This window comes from Toxotes jaculatrix, chromosome 16 (genome assembly GCF_017976425.1).
Source record: "Toxotes jaculatrix isolate fToxJac2 chromosome 16, fToxJac2.pri, whole genome shotgun sequence".
Lineage (NCBI taxonomy): Eukaryota > Metazoa > Chordata > Actinopteri > Toxotidae > Toxotes > Toxotes jaculatrix.
The window spans coordinates 23952681-23974148 of record NC_054409.1 but is presented as its reverse complement, the minus strand read 5'-3'; the positions used below and the strand labels follow the sequence as shown (position 1 = coordinate 23974148).

The 21468-nt window shown below is 45.4% G+C and overlaps 1 protein-coding gene across 1 annotated transcript; it reads right to left on the bottom strand.

The window, feature by feature from the left end:
- Nucleotides 1-217: 217 nt before the first annotated feature.
- rasgrf2a (Ras protein-specific guanine nucleotide-releasing factor 2a) lies at nt 218-21254 on the bottom strand. The gene is made up of 28 exons (XM_041058358.1): nt 20431-21254; nt 12179-12285; nt 11450-11597; nt 11062-11151; nt 10723-10976; nt 10534-10613; nt 10238-10431; nt 9989-10098; nt 9780-9898; nt 9525-9688; nt 9018-9084; nt 8790-8926; nt 8612-8694; nt 8116-8364; nt 7812-7904; nt 7217-7725; nt 6561-6686; nt 6391-6480; nt 6183-6289; nt 4766-4878; nt 4507-4567; nt 3965-4068; nt 3529-3613; nt 3139-3336; nt 2964-3043; nt 2745-2862; nt 2429-2497; nt 218-2330 (listed from the first exon to the last, which is right to left on the bottom strand). Exons 1-28 carry the CDS (start codon nt 20707-20709, stop codon nt 2235-2237), a joined length of 3930 nt encoding a protein of 1309 aa, XP_040914292.1. The 5' UTR covers nt 20710-21254; the 3' UTR covers nt 218-2234.
- Between the last annotated feature and the right edge of the window lie 214 nt (nt 21255-21468).

The window sequence follows — 21468 nt, the reverse complement described above, 5'->3', positions numbered from 1 at the left end:
AAAACCATTAATCAGCAATCGACTCCATGAATCACAAACCACAGCAGCAGCCTGAACGTCTGAGCCTGTTCACGAGGAATTTAGCTCCATTTTGTTTTCTCAGTTTCTCTGTTTGTTTGTATTTGCAACTCATTTCTGTATTTTGTTGTGTTTTGTGTTACAGCACATTTCATGTGTTGTTAAACTGTTATAACAAAAACTTGCAACTGTGTTAGAATTCACATTTTCTTTTATTTTGAAGCCTGTGAGTGTGTAAATATCTGTACACAGAGAAATTAATGGAAAAATTACAACAGCAAAAGTTGAATTTAAAATAAAAGTGTAAGAAAGCAAGGGTCTTATACACTAATGCATTAGATCGTTCAAAGATTCCTGACATCAGGAAACGAGCAGAACAAGAACAAACCTAACAAACCTCAGTAACAGTCACCTACCAGGATAACAGTGATCTGGAGGAAGGAGGGGACATCATGCTATATTCATGCTATAAACGAGTTTAGAGTCTACTGACTTTTTTTATAAAGCAATAGTGCAAAGTTATTACTATTTTACTACCACAGTCAACAAGGTTTAAAATATGAACATGATTAAATGATCATATCGATGAGGAACCAATAAAACCAGCGAGACGTGGAAAAGAAATGGAACTGCTGAGTTTTGAATGTGAGAAACTTTTTGGGCCAGTTCTTTTAAAAAAGCGCAGACATGAAACTATTTTCAAAATCTGAAACTTTCGTGTACAAAATGACTAAAATTACAAAACTGAAAAGACGTGAATTGAAGCAGACGTGCTTTTGATTGTAAAGACGCGTAACAATATCTAGTATTTGATATCTGATATAAGCATATTTTCAGATTTGGAATGTTTGTAATATACAAAGATTTTTGCTGTAACATGCAAATGCTGTAGAATAACAGCAACAACAACAGAATCCTTTTGTGTTAACAGATGAGTAAAGATATAAAAATGTTGAGGTGAAGCCGGAGTTGACACAGACACACAGACGAGTCAGTAAGTATTAAGGTAGATTAAATATTTGGACTGTGCTCCAGCTGATTAGGAAACCCAGCGTGTCTCTGCACACAGACGTATCATACAAAAGGCTGGAAAACCAAGCGGCCAACTCACCCAGGGACCCAGACTCCCAGGATCCCCAGAAACCCTGTGCTGAAGAGGTCTTAGCTCGCAGGAACAGCCGCGTTCTGTGGGGAACGCTCTGTGCCCGGGTCCTTCTCCTGAGTCAGCTGACTGCAGGCGTGAGTGAACGGCATTAACAGCAGCACTGATCAACGTTTAAATACTGAAAGTGGTTGAAATGACGGCGTTAAGTGCAAGCGTTGGCTCATAGCGACAAACCCAGAGAGAACCCTCACCCGACTCCTCAGCCCCCTTTAACTCTACACAGTATTTTAGCATCTTTCAGCTCATTGTTTTGGCTCTATGGAAATTAAGTTAAATGGAGAGTTACATTCATCAGGTGGACACAAACAGAACTCCAGATAAATGTAATGTTCCTCTGTGTCTGTTCCACTTCACCTCAGCTTTATAAGCTGAGATGTCGATGTTCAGAGCTCGCAGCGTGTTCTGCTGCCCTGTGAGGTGTTTCCTCCATGAGCTGAAAAAACCTGTTTCTGCGTTTGATCCCCGTGATCAACTTTCACTGCAACAGCAGCTTCCAGTTCTCCTTAGACACCCCGTGTAGATGCCGTGTGTACATGGTGCATCTGTGTGAATTCATTTGGAAGCTGCCACACAGCAAACCTGGGGCCAGCACACAGACACAGTGCACAGAGGGGGTAATAACGGTTCGCCCCCACAAGCAGGTCAACCTGGCCGCGGTCAGACATGTAATACAGAACCCATCTGAGCAGATGTGTAAGACTACAGAGGCAGATTGTTTGGTATTTACAGTGTGATAGCAGCAACTGGTTACTTTCTAAAGCCACGTTCAGTAGCTAACATGGTTGTTTCTACAGTCATAACTGTACAATTGTATGGCAAAGAGTTTTGTGTCACAGAGTCCGTTGTGTTTGCTAAATATACACATCAGATATTCATACAGCAAGGCACATTTTCTCCTGAGTGTCCTGAGCCCAGTAACCGGTGGTGTTCGATGCAACATCCTCCCGTTTCACTAAGAGTCAGACTCGAGTTGCCTTAATTCACTGTTTGCCTGTTTGTGCTGAAAAAAATTGCGTGTTAAGATTTCGTGTTTGTGTGATGATGATTATAATTAGCCAGGTGGAACCCGGGGTTCAATCTTCAGCGACAGCTCATAGAGGGTATCTTCATCCATCACCAGCGTCTTATCCAGGAGGAACTGAGTCACCTGGGTGGGATGGACCACAGTTACGATCCAATCGCTTCACACTGCACAAACAATTTCACAGTAAAGAAAGTGGATTTGAATGCATCTGCTGGACACACCTTGGGCTGGTGCTCTATCCTGTACGGTGCCTGCTGGAACTGACGAATCTCGCGGATGATATGAGAAATCTGAGAAAGCAGACGCAGAACAACTCAAGCTTCAGACAAACCTGAAGATTAAAACTTCTAAAGACCAGACAAACCACATCAAGACTGTTTCCAACAACCTGCACACATTTGTTTCCGTCATGAAGGAGCAGAAACCTTAGGACTGAGAAACCACAGGAGATAACACACTGAACCACCGCTCAGACGGGTGGATCTGGATCTGAAGACTTTTAACACGAGTGCAGGTTATAGAAGAATTTCTCTTTACCATCCTCATCTTGGAGAAGTTCACCAGGCCCTCCTCAGTGAAGTTGGGGGTTCCTTCCTCAATGAAAGCCAGGTCAGTGAGGTACATGCCCAGGTACGGCACACATGGAGGGTTACAGCTACAAACACACACACACACAGGATAAATATCAGGTGGCTTTTAGAGGCTGGATTTAAACACTTATCACTCCACTATCCTCTGAGAATTGGCAGCATTTACTTTTTCAGTGTCTCTCTGAGATTCTTGAACCTCCCCTCTGAGGACACTGTCTTCTGCAGCCTGTCCATTAGAGCCTTTGTCTAGAAAACACAGAGATTTTTTGCAGTGTTATAACAGATGTGGCGTCTGGATTAAGCTTGTGTTCACGACAGCGGTGTAAAGCAGGGACATGAACCTGTTTGCAGACTTTGGCCCAGGTCTTCTTCAGCCTGTAGATGGCACTGCGGTTGAGAGCAGAGGTGATCTCCAGCACGCCGTTGTAGTTGTTGAGGCAGCGACAGATATCTGCCACCGCCAGCCATTTTTCTATAGAGCTGGCCCTGGAGCCCACGTCAGTGTGGGTCATTATCTGAGACGCCACCAGGTTACTCATCTGTGGGCAGAGGACGAGAGGGAGGGAGACTTTACACCAAAACAAGATAAAATAAACCAATATTTTAAACTCATTTGGTTCATGAGTTTATCTGGTTGTATCAGCCTGTTTTATCTGTGAACTGGTGACTAATCCCTTCATATATGGGGAAAAACAGCTTTGAACTGATTGCATCTGTATGTTTGGTCTCACATCGTTGAAGTGCTGGCTGGTCTTCATGATGTACGGAGTCCTCTCAGTCTTGTCGACCTTCATCCAGCCCTGACCGAGGAACTCCCTGCAGGACACCAACCATCAGACTCAGACAGTGTGTGTCCACGTTAGGGCTGAAGATCTTCCACTGATTTTTAAATTCCTTTGAATATCAACGCTATTTTCCCTTAATCATAAAAGTTTTACTTTTCATATTATTTCAGTTATGTCGTAATATTTTTAACAGACCAACAAACCACTTTTAAACGTCGGCTCTCTGACACGATGAAATATCAGGATCGGCCTACTGCACGTGTCGGACAGGTAAGGTCACCTGACACCTAACAAGTCCTCGGTTTACCGAACTGTATGTATTTAAGCCACAGTACGGCCGTGTTTGTTTTCTGGTGAGCTGTGATGCTCCGGACAAACTCACTCGTAGGGAATACTCCTGAACACAATGTGATCCAGCAGAGTGATCTGTTCTGCCAGTTCCATCGCTGAGAGAGACTCAAAGCACTCTGCCTTAGGACTCTCGGCCTAGAAACACACACACACACACACACACACACACACACACACACACACACACACACACACACACACACAGTATTTTAATGTGTGCAGAATTACAGGGAGAAAATTCAAAGAACTGCGGAGCCACACAAACACTAAGTTAACTTCACAAACTGGGAAACCAGCTCTAACTGTGGACGAGGGTTGTGACAGAATTCACGATACACAGAAACTACAACTGGTTCTTTCCACTAAGGGAGAGACTTCGTCGTGATAACATCATTCTTACCGCGATGAAGTGCAGCAGGGGACAGCTTTTCTGCTCCAGCCAGGAGATAAATCATTTACATTTTATTTATTGCTCCGAGGTTTACTTAGTTTCATGAGTAAAGTCTGTGAGTGAATCCTTCTGTTAAACACTGTGCTGTGCTAACAGGTGGCTAACACTGGGATAACACTGACCATTTGTAATATGTCCTCTATCTTCAGCTGAGCATCATCCTGTTCTTCTTGTGAAAGGGCACTGAGGAGCAGAGCAGACACTGTTACAGCAACAGTCCACAGAGCTGATGAGTGAGAAAATAAACTTCATGTCCGCGGCAGATTCAAAAACCTGAGATTAAACAAACACTTTGAAACACCAAGGCCTGATGACTGAGTGTTCACAGACATATTGGATGAATGGATGAATGGGTGATGTTTTAGAGTGGGGACTGTGGACCTTAATATGTTTGTTGTTGCTTTCCTCTCTTGCGGCAGCAGGTCCGGATCCCGCAGCACCTCCTCCAAGAGACTTATCACCCCCATCTTCAGCTCGCTGCTCATTTCAAAGTCCTGATGATAAAAAAACATTCATTCATTCATTCATTCATTCACATGTGCAGCTGAGTTACAGTTACAGCTCAAACAGATTCAGGTCCCACAGTGTCCAGGTTTGTCCTGTTATGACACATTTTATTCAGAAATACTTGATTTCATATTTATAATGATCTTAATTCTGAAATCTTTATTTGATAAATGTATTATATTAATATGAATCTATTATTATTATAACTAATATACAGAGGGCATTTCCGGCCTGCCCCTGACATGTCTACAGCAGTGCACAGGAGGATGATGCCCCCTGGAGGACGTTTATAACAGGTTGTTAAAGACAAAGACAGAGGACGAAAAATAAAGTGCAAAGCGCTCACCCTTCTGTTTGTCCTTGTCATATGTTTATATGTGTAAAGTAAGGAGTCAGTATATTTGTTTTTTTATTTTTTCAGGTTATTGTACTGCAGTAGAAAAACTGCGGTGGAGTAGAAGAAAAAAACAGGACAAGTAGTTCAGTATAGAATCTCAGTAAACGTCCATCCATCCATCCATAAACTACACCAGCTTCTCCTCAGGAGTGACAGGTGGCTGCAGTCAATCCCAGCTGACACGGGGCGGGCGACAGGTCGTCAGTCAACAACTATTCACACTCACACTCACAGGTAATTTAGAGTCACAGGTAAACCTGAGCTGTGGGAGGAACACGAACCACGACAGGACGAACCACAGCAGCACCTTCAGTAAATGTTCTCAGTCACATTCCACTGTTCACTGGTTCTCTGTAAGTACAACGTTTAACACTCTCCTTTACAGGCTGTTATTTAAAGTGTTCGCAAAGTGAGACCTGAAAATCAGTGATGTAGGATCAATAGGACCAAATAATAAATGTTCGCTCTTCAGGCCAAAACATCCAGGTACAAAAATAGCATCTTATATAATCTTAAATGAAAATGATAGTCCTTCCAGTTTCCCTGGGGAGGAGGCTGACCTTTCTGCATGCTTCCTGGGTGGAAGAACAGACACGCAGAGCAGAGAGCACCTCCACCAGGGAGACGAGACACGCGGGAGGTGATGGCGTCGAAAACAGACACAACAACAGCCTGTCGCACTGAGGACGAGCCTCGTTACAGAAAAGTGGGACATTCTCCATCCAAAGCCACCAGTCCGATCGCCGAGTCCCAAACTGAAAGTCTCACCTCAGCAGTGTTCACTTCAAACTGCTGCTTATTCCTGCTGTTTCAGTGTAAAACCAAACACAGCTTCACAGGATCCACAGCTGTTTTCTACTCTCACAAACCTGTCTATAAAAGCTGTGCACTCACCTGAGAGTGTTTGGAAACCCAGTGTCGCAGCACATTGAGAACTCTGTTGGTAGCAGCTCTGCGAATTATGAATTCTTTGTCACAGGCCTTTTCAGAATTACTAAAACCTGGAAGAAAAAAAACGTCAAGGTTAATCCAGGTAACACCTTTAACGCCACGCAAACGATCTGATACACTTCCTGTTCGTGTTTCGACCTTCGTGGCTCACCCTGGGAGCTGCTGTGCCCGGCGGCGGCAGTGGCGATCGCAAACGCTGAAGCCGGCGACATCGTACAGCGAGAGTTCTCCCCTGATGTGACTGCAAGAAACAGCACACGTTAAAAACTGCACAAAAGACCATACGGAGAAACAACAGGTGTGTGTGTCTGTGTGTTGTACCTCCTGTCTGTCGGTAGCGGAGATGCCTCGGCGTCGAAGGTGAGCGACAGGGAGACAAGTCGCCCGGCTCGCTGCTCGCAGGTGATTCAGGAATAAACTTGTCCAGAGATACTGACTCTAAGACAGCTGTTAGAGAAAGAAGCCACACACACACACTTTAACCACACAGTTTGTGTGTGTGTCTGACAGTGTGTAGCTGGAGACACTCTTGCTGCCGTGTGAGAGACGTCTATTTGTCCTCAGTCCTCAGAGGTTTTCTGACCTCGTGCTCGGCCGATGTTTTTATCGTGAACGAGCTGTCAGCTGAAGCCAGATGTTGGAATGAAGAATGGTGACCCATTTATGTCTCCTGTGTCTCTCTGGGCTGGCAGGCCACTGTCAGTGATGTGTCGGATTCCAGTATAATATTGGTAATAAATAATTCAGAAATCAGTGCAGCTGAAGTTGAAGTCACTTCAGCAGCAGATGGTGCTAACGTTCAAACTTCAGTGCAACACCAAAGAGGAGCAATTTAAACTTTATGCATTTACCTGTTGTTTTCTAACAGTACGACAGTGAGTGTGAGTCGACACTAAGGCGTGTGCCCACACATGTGCTGATGCTCATATGGGACCGACTGAGTGTGAATCATATGCGTCTGTGTTCCAGCTACATACCCCTGCGGATGCTTCTCCTCAGCTTCCCACAGAAGGCGTCGATGCGAGGCAGCTCTCCGCTGACGTCCTCCCCTGCAGCTGGGCTCAGCTCTGGGGAGCTGGGACCACGGCTGAGGTCCAGAGGGGCCTTGGTGGAAATGGGAGGAGGCGAGGACACCCCAGAGGCCTGGGGGAGGCTGGGAGAGCGCGTGGCGGTGGGCGGAGGGGAGGAAAAGCCCGAGGGGGGCCTGGTTGAGCTGGGAGGAGGAGAGGAGATGGAGGGGCTGTGACTGGAGGTGGGGGAATTGGCTGCAGAGGAGGAGGGAGTGGTAGACAGGTCCAAGGCTCCCGCTTTCACACTGATCGGGGAGCTGAGGGAGAGCTTGCGACAGTGGACGGGGGAGGAGGTGCGGGAGGGGATGGAGAGGGGAGGAGGAGAGGAGAACTTGCGGCAGAGCCTCGGGGATTTGTTGTTCAGGGGGTCCGTTCCCCAGGCGCCCTGGTTGGTCGCGAAGAAGAGCTCCAGAGACCTGAGAGAGAGGAAGAGCTGATCTAAAACTCCATCTCTGACAAAAGTCGGTACACGTGACTCACCAGTCCCCCTGATGGTATTTACTTAGACTGGTCCAGTGCAAGCTGTGTGATCTTCAGACTGTAGTCAGGACAGAGGGACATGATGGACAGACGGTCACATGAATGCTGCTCAATCCTGGGACAGCGACAGGGAGAGGAGGAGGAGGAGGAAGAGTGCGTGGCAGGGTGGGAGATGAAGAAAGGAAGTGAATAATGAGATGATAAGATGCACTGAATGAGTCTGACACATGAGAGGAGCGGGAAGGACGATGAGGACGGATGAACACATGAAAAACGCAAACAAATGAAGGTGTTTCTCAGGCAGGTCCAGACACTGCGACGCGTACCTGACAGGTATGGACGTAAACGGTTTCTTGTAGATGTCCGCCAGCTTGTCAATGACCACGGCAGCTGTGGTGAAGATCCTGTAAGTGTGGAGGAAGGTGTTGAGGAAATCTATGGAGAGGAAGCGCAGGTCCGTGAGTCGCTCCAGCAGACGCTCCACGCTGGCGTATCGGATCTGTGGGACCTTGCAGGAGTTGAGCGTCTTGCTGAAGCAAATGTCAACGTCGTCTTTATGCAGTCGGGCATCAGACCTTCAGGATAATAACAACAGTAAAGGCGATATTCTGAAGCAGCTGCTCACAGTTTTTATCAAACAAACAGGAGGAAATAGCGGATTAATCCACATTTGGTGCTGTTGCGACTATGTGGGGCAACATTACACTTGAACCTGTACAGTTAACAGTTACTTAAATCCGCGCTATAAACACGGAGAAGATTTTCAGAAAATATAATCTCCGCTTCCACAGTGTGAGAACGTCAGAAATCCTCTTCTCTTACTTGATCATGTGCGGCACGGAAACTTTGGAGTTCTCCTCAAACACACTGGTCATCAGGCCGTTACATCGGATGTTATCGATGCACTGAGACAGAGAGCAGAGGAACATGAGACCGGTTTACATGACTTCTTCAGATCAGTTAAAATCCTGATCCAGCAGCTTTAATCAGACCGCCCTACCTGGCTGATGTCGCTGGTCCACGCAGCCTTTTCCTGGCGAGACGGAGCCAAGAGGACGACAGAGAAGGACTGACCGTCAGGAGGCTCCACCACTATTTTAAACTCCAGATGGCTGAAGCCTTGACCTGCTGCGTTGTCTGCAGGAGTGAACACACGGGCCACACCACAGTCAGCTGAGATCAGACTGGACGTCAGGGTCAGACGCGATTTGGCTTTTAAGATACTCACAGTCCTCATCGCTGGCATCCAGCTCTTCAATGAGCGTACACTCGATCAGAGACAACGTTCCTCCTTGCTGTCGGAGATGAGAAAAGAACAGATTTAATGCCTGAAAGTAAAGTGGTCAGAGGTGTAGAAGATGGAGCCACAATATTTTTGGTATTTCTGCTTAAAATATGACTTTAACTTTGTCCATTTATCTTTTATTTACTGGTAACTTTTCACTCTGTCTGTGATAATACAGGAATACTTACATTAAAAGCCTGAACCCCAGTCGAAAACTGCTTCATCTAAACATCATTTCTGTATAATTTCCATATTTGCTGACAATGAATCTGTGATTGGCTAAAACTGTCTGATAACATGAGGCTGGGGGACGTCTCAGACTAATTAATTATTAAACATTATAATTAAAAATTATTAACAGATGATGATGAAAAACTCAGCATTTTATCGATAAAACCCGTTTGGACAGTCAGCGTCATTAACTCTGTGGACAGGACAGGTGAGGACCACCTTGAGCAGGTGAAGCTTTCCTCCAGATGTTCGGGTGCAGATGAGGAAGTGTTTGGTGAACAGAAAGCACTGCCTCTCCCCCTCCTTCCTCAGCGAGAGGGAGCCCAGGCGGACCTTACTGAGCATGCCCCGTTCACTGCTGGACGGCAGCTGGATGAGAGAGCCTGGACACGGAGAGAGTCGGGGGTGAGCGAGAGGTGACGGAGAGCTGGAGTAAAATGATTCGGCGCTGAGACAGGTGTTGGTGAGACTCACCTTGTCTGACGAAGGTCTGACTTGTGTCCAACAGGATGTCACAGCCTTCTACGATCATCCGCTCTATGGCCAGATTCTTCCTGATGTTCTCCGTGTCGCTCACTTCATCGTGCATCATCCTGACAACACGACCAATCACCATCATCACCATCATCATCATCATCATCTCCACCGATCGCCTCCGGTCTATGAAACATGAGCACACTTACTTCGACAGCTCCTCCAGTTTGGATTTAGCAAACTCCAGACTCTTTCGCTCCACGTGCTCATGAGGCGTGTGCGCGAGCAGCTCGTGGAGAGTGATGATGTACCGTGGAATCTGAAACACACACAGACACACAAGCAAACACACCGGTGTCTTAATCTACTGTGAAGAAAAGATTCAACTGTTGACACGTTACAGTAGCTGAAGGAGATCAACATTAGCAAAAAAAAAAAAAAAAAAAGGTGTGCAGTACCTGGAACATGGGATACGTGAGGAATGTCTCCAACATCCGTCCCTCGCAAGCAGCGTTGGACTCGTACTGCTTCAGCAGCTTGTCAAAGTCTCTGTTCTGTTTACAGTTCGCCAGCACCTGCAGACTGTACTGGTGGTTACGCACAAACTCCTGGTAAATGTTCAGCATGGGCAGCAAGATGTCAAACAGGTCGGCTGGACGTGAGAGGGAAAACACACAACAACACCGCGGAATAAATTCACGTGTGCTTCTCTTCATCTGTTTATATACTGCAGTGAATGTGTATAATCTCTCACCCAGAACCAGCGTGGGCCAGTTGGCGATCCGGGCCTTTAGACCTTGGTGGAAGATCTCGTGCAGAAACATGATGGTCTCACTAAAGAGGGAGAGCTGGTCTGAAATCACTGAGTGAATGTGATGAATATCTGAAGATGAAATATTTGAAACTCACCCGTCACACAGAATGAAAAAGAAGAAAACCGCACCTGTTGAGGAAGATGCTGCTGACGTCGTCGTGGCTGATGGGAGGTTTCTTGGAGCTGGCGGCCATGCGTAGCGGGCGGAGGAAACAGTTCACCAGGATGGACAGCTGGTGGACGTACTCCGTCTCTGCCTCCACCATGTTGAAGACGATCTGATTCCTCTTCCTCATGCTCTCAGCGTGAGGGGAACAGATGTAGTCCTGAACAATGATCTTCCACTTCCTCCGGCACAGCCAGCCACGCATGAAACTCTGGACCTGCACAGCCACAGCACGACAAGGTGTCTCTCACCGTTCTTCTCTCTCTGTCTCTCTACTTATTGTTATGACATCAGCGACTCACCTTCTTGATCTTTTTAATATCCGGGTCTTCCTCCTCCTGGTTGTTCTGGTAAGGCTGCATCCTCTCCTTGGCTTTGTTCAACACGACAATCTGGCACAACAACAGTGTCCATGTGACAACACACCAGCACAGGCGGTAAAGTATTCATGAAACAGCAAATGCATCGTTGTATGATAGGGAAGTGACGGTGTTAGAATCACTGGAGTCCTGCTGTGCTTTCATTTCAGGGAAAAATGCTCTAAATTCATGTGTTTTCCCATCATGCCAGTTGCATTTGCATGCTTTGATCTGGGAGTGCATCTGAGAGCCTGCGCACACGCACACGTGCGTGACAGTAGGTGTGTTTATGTGTGCATGCGCACGCAGATGTGGATGCACTCATGCATACCTCAGCTTTAAGCCTCTCAATCTCAGTGTCCTGGTCCTCCAGCTGAGTGCGAAGCTGATTGGCTGCAATCTTCTCAGTCTCCATGATCTGGACCAGGTGAATGTACTTCTGCATCAGGATCTCGCGCTCGATGATGATGTCAGAGTAACTAAAGGCAGCGTGGGAAAAGGACAGGCACAGCGGCCGAAAGACACGAGGGTGAGGAGTGCAGTTTAACACGAGCTTCATCGGGTCTGATCCGTCTCTGTTCCTTACAAACCCGGACTGGAGCAGCAGCCCAACATCGTGTGCACATACAGGATCATGTCATCATGTAAAAACAAACAGGCGATTCGAGGCGCATCGTATTTTTCTACTGGATCTCAAGATAAAAATAGGAGAGACGGCCCCAGAGACGAGAGCCGGGAGAAGCAGAGGTCGAGTGGCGAGATCAAGTCTGTGATGTAATCAGTGCAGCAATACAGCACCAGTGTGACCTAAATGTGAACTGCTGCAAGCAGAACACGTCCATGTACACACACACACACACACACACACAGAGTCACACACACACACACAGAGTCACACACAGTCTCTCACACACACACACACTCTCTCTCTCTCTCTCTCTCTCTCTCTCTCTCTCTCTCTCTCTCTCTGTTAAACAGATAGGGAAAAACACAGAGCACAAAAAGCAGAGAAGAGTCTGAGTCTCCAGCAGTGACGCCTCCACGCTGGTCCCCGTCTTACCTGGCCTGCTGGATGCACTCCACCCACTCATTGCAGTCTGTCTCTTCCTCCGTCCGCAGCTCCAGAGGTTTCTGTCCATCGTGGCCGAAGATGACCAGGAAATAGTGCTGTGTTAGAGAGAACACGCAAAACAGTCAGAGGTGAATTTCACTGTATGTCCAGCATCTATAGATGTCACCTGAGTTTCTGTACCTGATGTTAGGAAACACGGGGGATTCATGCCAAATAAATACAAATGAACTGATATTAAATCATTTTTTCTTTTTTCAACATCATAATATACCAAGGAACTATTAACTAAAGTGGTGAAACAGAATAAAAAGTACGATACTTCCATCTAAAACACAGTGAAGTAAAAAGATAAAGAAACAAAAGCACCTAAAACCTGTATTTAAGTGCAGAGCCTAAATAAACGTACTTAGCTGTATTCCATCACTGGGTGTAATGAGACTCAACAGCTAAATGTAATTAAATATGAAATATTTAAATAAAAATGTGTGCGTCTGCCAAAGATCCTGGGCAGTCGCCCGCAGCACAACTGGTGCGTTCAGGCCAAGAAGGATTCAACAGAACAGTCACATATCACAGAAACCTGTGTGCAACATCAGATCAGGAGACATCTGTCTTTAATTTTCCTGCACTTGTGATATTTTGTTAATGTATCGGTAGCATCACGAGGGAGTGGGAACACACAGCACTTCGCACAGGATGTCACACAGGATGTTTCACTAAACACTCATACATTTTAAATGCACTTTTACCTCTGATGTAAATGTTGAGACGAGGACGAATTCAGCAGCTGAAGGTGAGAGTTCACTCACTCTGTCATTTTAATTTCATCAGCGGGAAACTAAACATCTGCATCGCCAACAGAAAGACCAAAGTCACGTCAACGCCACGAGCTCTGAGGTGACCTCATGTTTAAGGCACAAACCACAGAGTTCAGTTCCTGGTCGGGGGACTGTCCCACGTCACAGAAACATACTAACTTTGAAAAGTGGCTGTTATTATAAAGAATATGTGATTTGTGGAGCTCGATTCCCGACCGTTACTCCTGCAGCTCCATGAAAGGGTCATGTCAGCCACGAGCGCCATGTCGCCTCTAGGTGATAACCCAGATGACCAGCCTATCTCCAAAGCACCGAGCGCTGCCGATCTGTCACAACACATCAACGGTGACGAGCCGCCGTGTCACAGCACGTTAGGTCCCCTCCGGCATCGCCGCACCGAGGTCAATGATCTAATTAAGAGACTTACATGAGTAGGTTCGACATGTCTTTGGCTGGTATGTGAGAAATGACACCACCTTCCTAACAAACATGAAGGGACACAGGAAAATCTGCCTTAACTAAGTCTAATGGTCTGTTCTCATTGTTACGTAAGATGCTGAAAAAAAACAAACAAACAACTGGGTCAGAAAATCACTGATTTGTTTTATGGCAGAATCGTAATCTCACACGCTGAAGAGAAGAGGACGGATTTCAGATCACAGGGTTCAGTTTTATATCCGAGCTCTGGCTGATGCATCTTCAGTCAAACCATAAGATCGTGTAACGTGACGGAAAGACGAAAACAAGATCACAAACCTCACACATCAGTATCAGGTTAAAGCTGACATTTTTAAAGCTAAACATGTACTAACGGTAACAAAGTCAGTGATTTAAAACTGTTCATATGATGCAAAGTCTCTGTCACTGTCTCATATTAATGTTTTCATGTTGACAAATAATTCATGTCACCCGCTGTCATATTTAGGATCAGCAGTCGTTCTAATAATCCATACGTCCATTTTTTATACGTATGTATAATTTAGAAAGTACACGTGTGCATCTGTAAAACCCTCTGAACACGCAGGCCTGTGATTCCCATGTGTTTATGCATGAACATGTTCCAACAGCAGTGGGACGACAACATCACGCCTTTCTCATGAAAACCTTTGTTTTCAACCGATTTCACTGGACTGTTTATTTTCTGAATTCACTGCCTGTGTCAGCTGCGTGAATTAAAGCGTGAATGGTAAAGAACGGCGTGTTTGTCTGCCCTGACGTGAGCTGCCGAGGAAAACTTGAACTCCCTGCTTTATTCTGTGGGACAGAAACGATTCATGATAACCAGCTCACGTAAGCAAACTGATGAGACTTCCACAGGTGTAGCAACAGAATCACACATACCAGTTTTTAAGGCAGTAAACTTATGAAACCACTACTCTTTTTTAATAATGTTTTTATGACCTTTAAACCATATATTTGTGATATCTCACACATTTCACAGCCTGACAGCTTAAAACTGGAAATAGAACAGAACAGACAGAATCAGTAGCATCAGAAACATGAGCATACAGTCACCATTTAAACATCTCAGCAGCACTGATCTCAAAATACGTGACATTTATCTTATTAAAGGGAATAGGGATGGCTAATATAATAATAATAATAATAATAAATGCTGACAGAACTTTAGCATCAGAAATCTTTGAATTATCCATCTCTTCTTTTCTATTTGTTGAAGAGAACTTTTTCTGTACTTTCGTAGTTTTTGTTGTGAAACCAAAACCTGTGCACTGATGATACTAACTGGCTGATGATACTAACTTACTGATGATAGTAACTTACTGATGATACTAACTTACTGATGATAGTAACTTACTGATGATAGTAACTGGCTTATGACAGTAACTTGCTGCATAGTTTGAATTGATTTTCACATTGTAACGTCTCACAAACACTTTGCTGTGACGCTGCCACAGCGAGAGAAATAGGCCTGTATAGTAATGATGTAACGATAAGCGGGTGAGGGACACTTGCTAGCGTGTGCAGGCTACGGACCAGAGAAAGGCTTAAGGGCTTGTCTGTGTGTGTGTGTGTGTGTGTGTGTGTGTGTGTGGGGGGGGGGGGGGGGGGGGGGGGGGGGGAGGGAGGGTTTACATAACCACCATGGCTCGTACAGCTCCTTGCATTGCTAATGCGGCTTCCCCGGCCACAAGCCTGCTTTAAGCTGGAGGATAACATAACAATGAGAGAGAGACAGACAGAGACAGACAGACAGACAGAGAGACAGAGAGACAGACAGGCAGCTTTAAGCCTCGCCTTGCCCTGCACCCACCATCACTACGTCCAGTCACAAAAATCAGGCTGGCACGCACACACTCAGAAATAAGAGGGCTGCTACTCGCAGCCAGCGCTCAGTGGTTTGGACTCAGCATCACTTGCAGCAGGAAACGACCTGAAGAACGAGGGTTTGAATTATTCGCTTCACCTCTCCTTCACTTACAGAGAGAACAAAAACTCACGTCCTGGGATTCAACACACTCACACTACATGAACTCACTCAGCTGTACAACTGTTTAAATATGCAGCAAACATTTTCTTTGTGGTGTTAAACCTCACTGTTGTCGTATTTTGTCGGTATTACCATTATTATTTTATGGATTCTTGGTTTTTTTTTTTGTTTTTTTTAACCTTTGAACATCACGGCCATTTTAACTTTTAAATAAAGTTTAAATTATCAGCTTTAAAACAGACACCGGTTCCGCTCCATCTCATGGGTTCAGTCTGAAATATCTCAGTAATCACTAAGGAAGATGAAGCCGACTGACTCTGGTGATGTGCTGCTTCACTTAGCGCCACCAGCAGGTCAAACTTTTCGCTTCCACGGTGAAATATTCATGAAGCTCAGACGAACTCTGAAAACTGCAGCAGAATTTGAGGACAGATCCTCGGAGTCCACCACTGACTTTTCCCGTTCCTGCAATCAGCAGGTTTAAATAAACTGTAGAACTTTTAAGTTTAATTTAAAGTTTTAAGGTAAATTTTATTCTGTACGGCTGTGTTCACATTTTATTTACCACCGGTTTGTGGCCGTCCTTCATCATGTCACTGTTTTGTCTTCATCTTTTATTTGCAGTTTTTGTTTTGTCTACGTTTGATTTCTGCTTCATTGTCGAGTGCACACACACACGCGCGCACACACACACACACACACACACACACACACACAGCATCTGTAGCACAGGATTTAAAATACCCATTTGGCTTCGGGACATTTCTGAACCTAAACCATCCTGATGCACAGATAGGAGAGAAAAAACTAAAAGATTTGGGAAGTTGTTTCATCTGCTTTATGCACGCACTGCACGGAGAGAAGGACGAACAACACACAGACAAATAGAGTCACTCAGCGTACAGTAAAAGGTGGGCCAGGTACCAGCAGTGTGTGGTCGAGTCTCTGTGTGCGAGGTGCAGTTGTGTTGACTTGGTATTCAGACAGTGACTGCAGGCAAAAGGACCAGCAAGGATGCTATTCTTAGCCGAGCACAGCAGCATCCCAGAGCACCGCCACACAAACTCACCAACACAAACGCAGACAGCATCACACGCTCACAGTTAATAATACAGAAGCCAGCCTCCGTGTTCACACACACTGAGCCTGTGGTTTCATAAGCATCGAACGCAACACTGAGCTCTGCAACTGTCAGAGCAAAGAACCCAAACACAAACGTATGATCACGCAATTACGAAAAAACACATTCATTACTGATCTTTCTTATCTGAAAACCTAACTCAGTCCTCCTCCTCCTCCTCCTCTTCATCACTGACCGCCCTCTGCTGTTTCTGTTTGACTCTCCTCTCACTTCATTTCTCTGTTTTCTGCCACGTCCAACTTACTGTATGTGTCACCGTACAGGAGCCACTTCAACTATCAACCCTCGTCACCATGGAAACACATCACTCTGGTGGTGCATGGGTGAGTAGCCTATAGTGAGCAGTAACATTAGCATAAAGCGACGGTGGGAAGGAGGAAAAATAAATAAATGAATAACTCGGCACAGCTGACCGAGCCCTTTGGAATAAAGGTGATGACTTTTAGCGTCTTTCAGCTGATTGTTTTGGTTTTACTGCCCAAAGCTTTGATGTTTAGATTCACTCTCAAACTGACAAACCCACTAAACAGCAGGCAAAACCAGTGACTAGCTGGTTTTTAGCAGCCAGTTCAAGAAAGACAGCCAAAGCTAAAAGTCAGTATGAGTCAATATTAGACTTTCATCAGTCCGGTCGTCTGAAACAGGACTTCAAATAAATGCTAATGTCCTCGTGTCTCTGCTGGACGTGCAAACAGGAATGTGTTTGCTAACACATTCAAAACACAAACTTTAGGAGGTGACAATACAACGAGCTCACTAGTGTCCAAAAAAAAATATATAAAACAAATATGTACTTACTGGTTTAAAGATGGCTTCTGACATTTAAACAGCTTACAGTTACATGACTCGTCTTAACAAGATTTAATCCTCAAATTAGTAATAAAATTATCAAGTTCTGCTGCTCAGAAGTCGTACAGAGAGACTCAGTTTGAGCAGATCTGAACAGCAGTTAAAGAGTGAAAATATCAGTGCCACATCAGCAGCAGCTTTCTGAGTGTAAATGCAGCTGAAGTGTAAATTTGTGTTAGTTTCTCCTGAAACAACTGCCTGAAAAAAAAAAAAAAAACAGATTAGTGCACAAAAACACGGATCACAGGTTTGTCCTTTGATGAGTTACACGAGCTTTTAGCGCGGCTTACAAAGTTCCAGTTCATTAGGCAGCAATCATAACAGTGGAGTCTGCTGTAGCTCACTGACATTAATATTTAATGCCCTGTTCACCTCATCTTAGACTAATCCAGCCGAGGGGGGATGATACAAACTTTGCGCTCACTGCGTAAACACTACCTGTCCAGGTGGGTCCCTCTTTACTGTCCCTTAAAACACACATTTCTACCATGAATCCTGCGTCTTTATGGTTAATGCTTCTGTATCTGAGTGTGATAAAGGTGGAAATCAAAACTTCAACCTCCACAATCACAGCGACATCCGCCAACTACCATTTAACGCTGATCACATTTTGAGCCATTTCGAAAACAAAACTGAGACAGTTCATTTGCAATATCAGTCCCTACGTGAAACATCTGCCCTGAACATGCAAAGCGACTCTGAGATGAGTGAAAATGTGACGTGGCTGTGTGAAATATATATATATAAAATAACTGAACAATGAATAAGTTCGATATATAGTTTTTGGAATAGTTGGTACCTGAATCTGAATTTTTAAACCCTAAATAAACAACTTTTTTTTATTTTAAAAGAAGAATTAAATCCAGATTTAAGAGGATGAGATTTTCTGCATCGTGATTTGTGCACACAGACGCATATTTAGTATCCTGAGATCAATATACTGATCAGAGTCATGTTAATGAGTGAAATTATCCCGAGCACGCCCAGCCACAGATACAGGCGACTGAATAAATACTGCTGCTATCAGAGAATCTGTGAAGAGGGAAGGCATCAGAGGAGCTGAGTTATCAGCTGTGCAGGAGAGCTTTGATGTCCTCTGATGTTTTGTCTGACTTTAATGTCGCTCCATTAAAAACCTCCGCTTCAGACTGAGCTCGTGGTCAGAACCACAGAGTGGCCTTCATTAGGTGGACATCAAACGACGACTGTGTCGCGAATCTTCTTTTAGTCTGGACGTCAGATGTGCTTCCTCTCAGCTGCACAGCAACTGACAAATGGTGAGTTTTGATTGGACAAAAATTCACAATTTGAGAACTTCACCTTAGGTTCTGGGAACATGACAGCCCACAAGAAGACTCACTTCATCACAAAGAATTACAGATTAATCGATAATGAAAATAATCACTAATTGCAGCCCTGAATGAACTGGCCGGGTCGGTATATCAGGCAGTATCAGCTTACTGCTGACGTATGAGTGTCAGTGAAAATGTCGGCAGGTAAATAAACTGCAGCTCAGACCTGACAGAGGTGTTTGTCCTTCCCTGAGTGCATGAAAACATGAACCAGCCGCGATGGAGCTCATGAGACAGTGATACGTGTTCTTTATGTGGCATTATAATGACAAAAAGCTCACAGAAGCTGGAGGATTCAGCTCACGGCGCCGAGTTCGTTCAATTCAACCATCCTGTAGAACATTCTGGGTCATTTCCCTGAACCTCTAAACTAAACGCAGACGGATCTGCTCGAGGGTGTGAAAGTGTGAACAACAGATTAAGGAGTATGTCCTCCTCTGCATCCGACTACCAGTATGTTTGTGTATGACAGGATGAGCAACACAGGCGAGGTGTTAGACAAACATCCAACAACACAATACAGCGGCCTGTTCTCTCGTTTATGAATCTGAAGAGACAACAGCACCGACAGACAGAGAAAGAGATTTCAGCCCAGCTGTAAACAGGTGAAGTGACCTGAGCTTCACATCACCTGAGCAGGTTCCCACCTCAGTGGGGTGTGTGAGCAGGTTAAAGCTGTGAACACACTCCGACACGTCTGCTCCTTTTTCCTCTACAAACAAGAGAATGTGAAGCCATGACTGGGTCAGGGTGTCACAGGTGACATGTGTCCAACAAGGCGTGACAGATTACCTGAGCAATGATGGGAAGATTAGATTTCACTCATGTAATCCAGCTAAAAATCGACAAACAAAGCGTAAACAAACAGCATCGTGGCGTCGAGTGTGTAGAAGAAAATTCAGTTTTTTTCCTCAGAGGAGTTTTTTAAATAATAATCTACGTTACGCCAGCTGCTCATGGGATGAAACACATCTTCATACCCTGCAGCGGCAAAAACACAAATATGGGTCATTTAAAATTAGCATCAGCTCCAGCTGAACTAATATTTTCATAAGGACAAATTCTGTGTAGAGTGAATTTATCAATAGTTCCAGGGTCTTTATGAACACGTCACCACCTTCTCTACAGAGGTTTGATTTCCCAAATATTACAAACTGTGATGTTACAGTCAGATGAGAGAAGGAGCAGATGATGGCATGTGAACGAAAACATGGACACATCCACACAGAGAAGGTGAAGTTTCTCTGTTATTGATTTAGGGCTGAAAATAATGATTAGTTTGATTATTCACTGATTAATCGCTTGTTAAAGATGTTCATCTTACAAGGACGGAAAACAGAAAAACTGAAAACCCTCAAACTGGAGACGAAGAAACGAGGACTGACTCAGACAGGCAGCTTTTAAGAAGCACCGTGGTGCAGAAACCTGTTTATATAAGAAGAAATGAAAAGAAATAACTGAAATAAAACAGCATCAAATGCCTTTTTTCACCATGACTTCTGTTACGTCTGATACTTTAAGCACATTTTGTTCATAATACTTCAGTATAATTGTGGAGTTGTGCTGTCAGCACTTTCCCTTCAGTGAGGATCTGAATACTTCTTCCATCAGTACGGAACAGTGGGACGCACCTGCTGTTTCTCCATGGGCTCCTTGCTGATGGCGGAGACCTTGGGCGCCGGTGCCCGCTCGCACGTGCATCCCTCCAGCAGGTAAATACCGGAGGGCCTCGTGCTCTGGTCGTTCTCGAAGTAGAAGAGCACGTTCTGGTAGAGGGCGAAGTACTTCTCGGCCCAGCGGCTGTTCTCCGTGGTCTTCTTGCTCAGGAAGCCGCGCTTGGTGCCCTCTTTACGCGCAACCACCGACAGATACAGAGCGTGGCCCTCATTGTACCGCACGCTCTTCTGCATTTTACGTTCACCCGGGGTAGGTTTTTTTTTTTTTGGTGCCAACTTCAAACAGTCACCCGACGCATCACATCACATCTCCCGCTGTGCTCCGGGGACTGCCGTTATTTTTAGCGGAAGGATACAGAGGAGAAAGCGGGTAGTGTCTCCATTTGCAGGAAAAGGTAATCCAGGCTTACCATGGTATAAAAAGTTGGAGCGTCCGCGGCGCAGCGCGCACCGCACTCACAGCTCCTCAGACCGGGGTTTTAACGCGGGCTAACCTGCCGAGCGGAGCCGCGGAAAACAAACCGCACTTCGCGACGTTTCGCTCCAAACTTTGACGTGGAGTTACCTGGCGCTCGAACCGCCGAGCGTCTCTGCACAAAACCTCTCGGTCCGTCAGCAACGCAAAACAAAAATAGACTCAGAGAACAGACGGTGAAAACAGAATCACGACGGAGATCAGCGCTAATCGGCTTTGACACCAACTTAAAGAGACAGGTCTCTGCAGCGAGCCGCGCGCTGCTGTCTGCCCGCTGCGCCTCGCGGGAGCGCACGAGCCAAGAAACGCCCTCAGAGCGCAGGTGCGCAGGAGCACGTGAATGGGCCAAAAGTTGAGCGACTGGGCGGGTTTGATATAAAACCATTTCCAAGGAGCCGCGTTCACCTGCGCACGCGCTTCTGTTGGCTGCGCAGAAGTTTTAGGCGCCAAAAGTAAAGTGAGGATGATTTTTAAAAATAAGGCCATGAATTGGTTTTGTCATTTCTCTTCATCCAAAG

Excerpts from the sequence above, each read along its gene's own strand:
- rasgrf2a (XM_041058358.1), bottom strand. The coding sequence starts at position 20,709 with ATGCAGAAGAGCGTGCGGTACAATGAGGGCCACGCTCTGTATCTGTCG. Across the intron at positions 10,977-11,061 it reads ATATTAAAAAGATCAAGAAG|GTCCAGAGTTTCATGCGTGG; the intron begins GTGAGTCGCTGA and ends GTGGCTGTGCAG. Across the intron at positions 2,498-2,744 it reads ACTTCTCCAAGATGAGGATG|ATTTCTCATATCATCCGCGA; the intron begins GTAAAGAGAAAT and ends CTGCTTTCTCAG.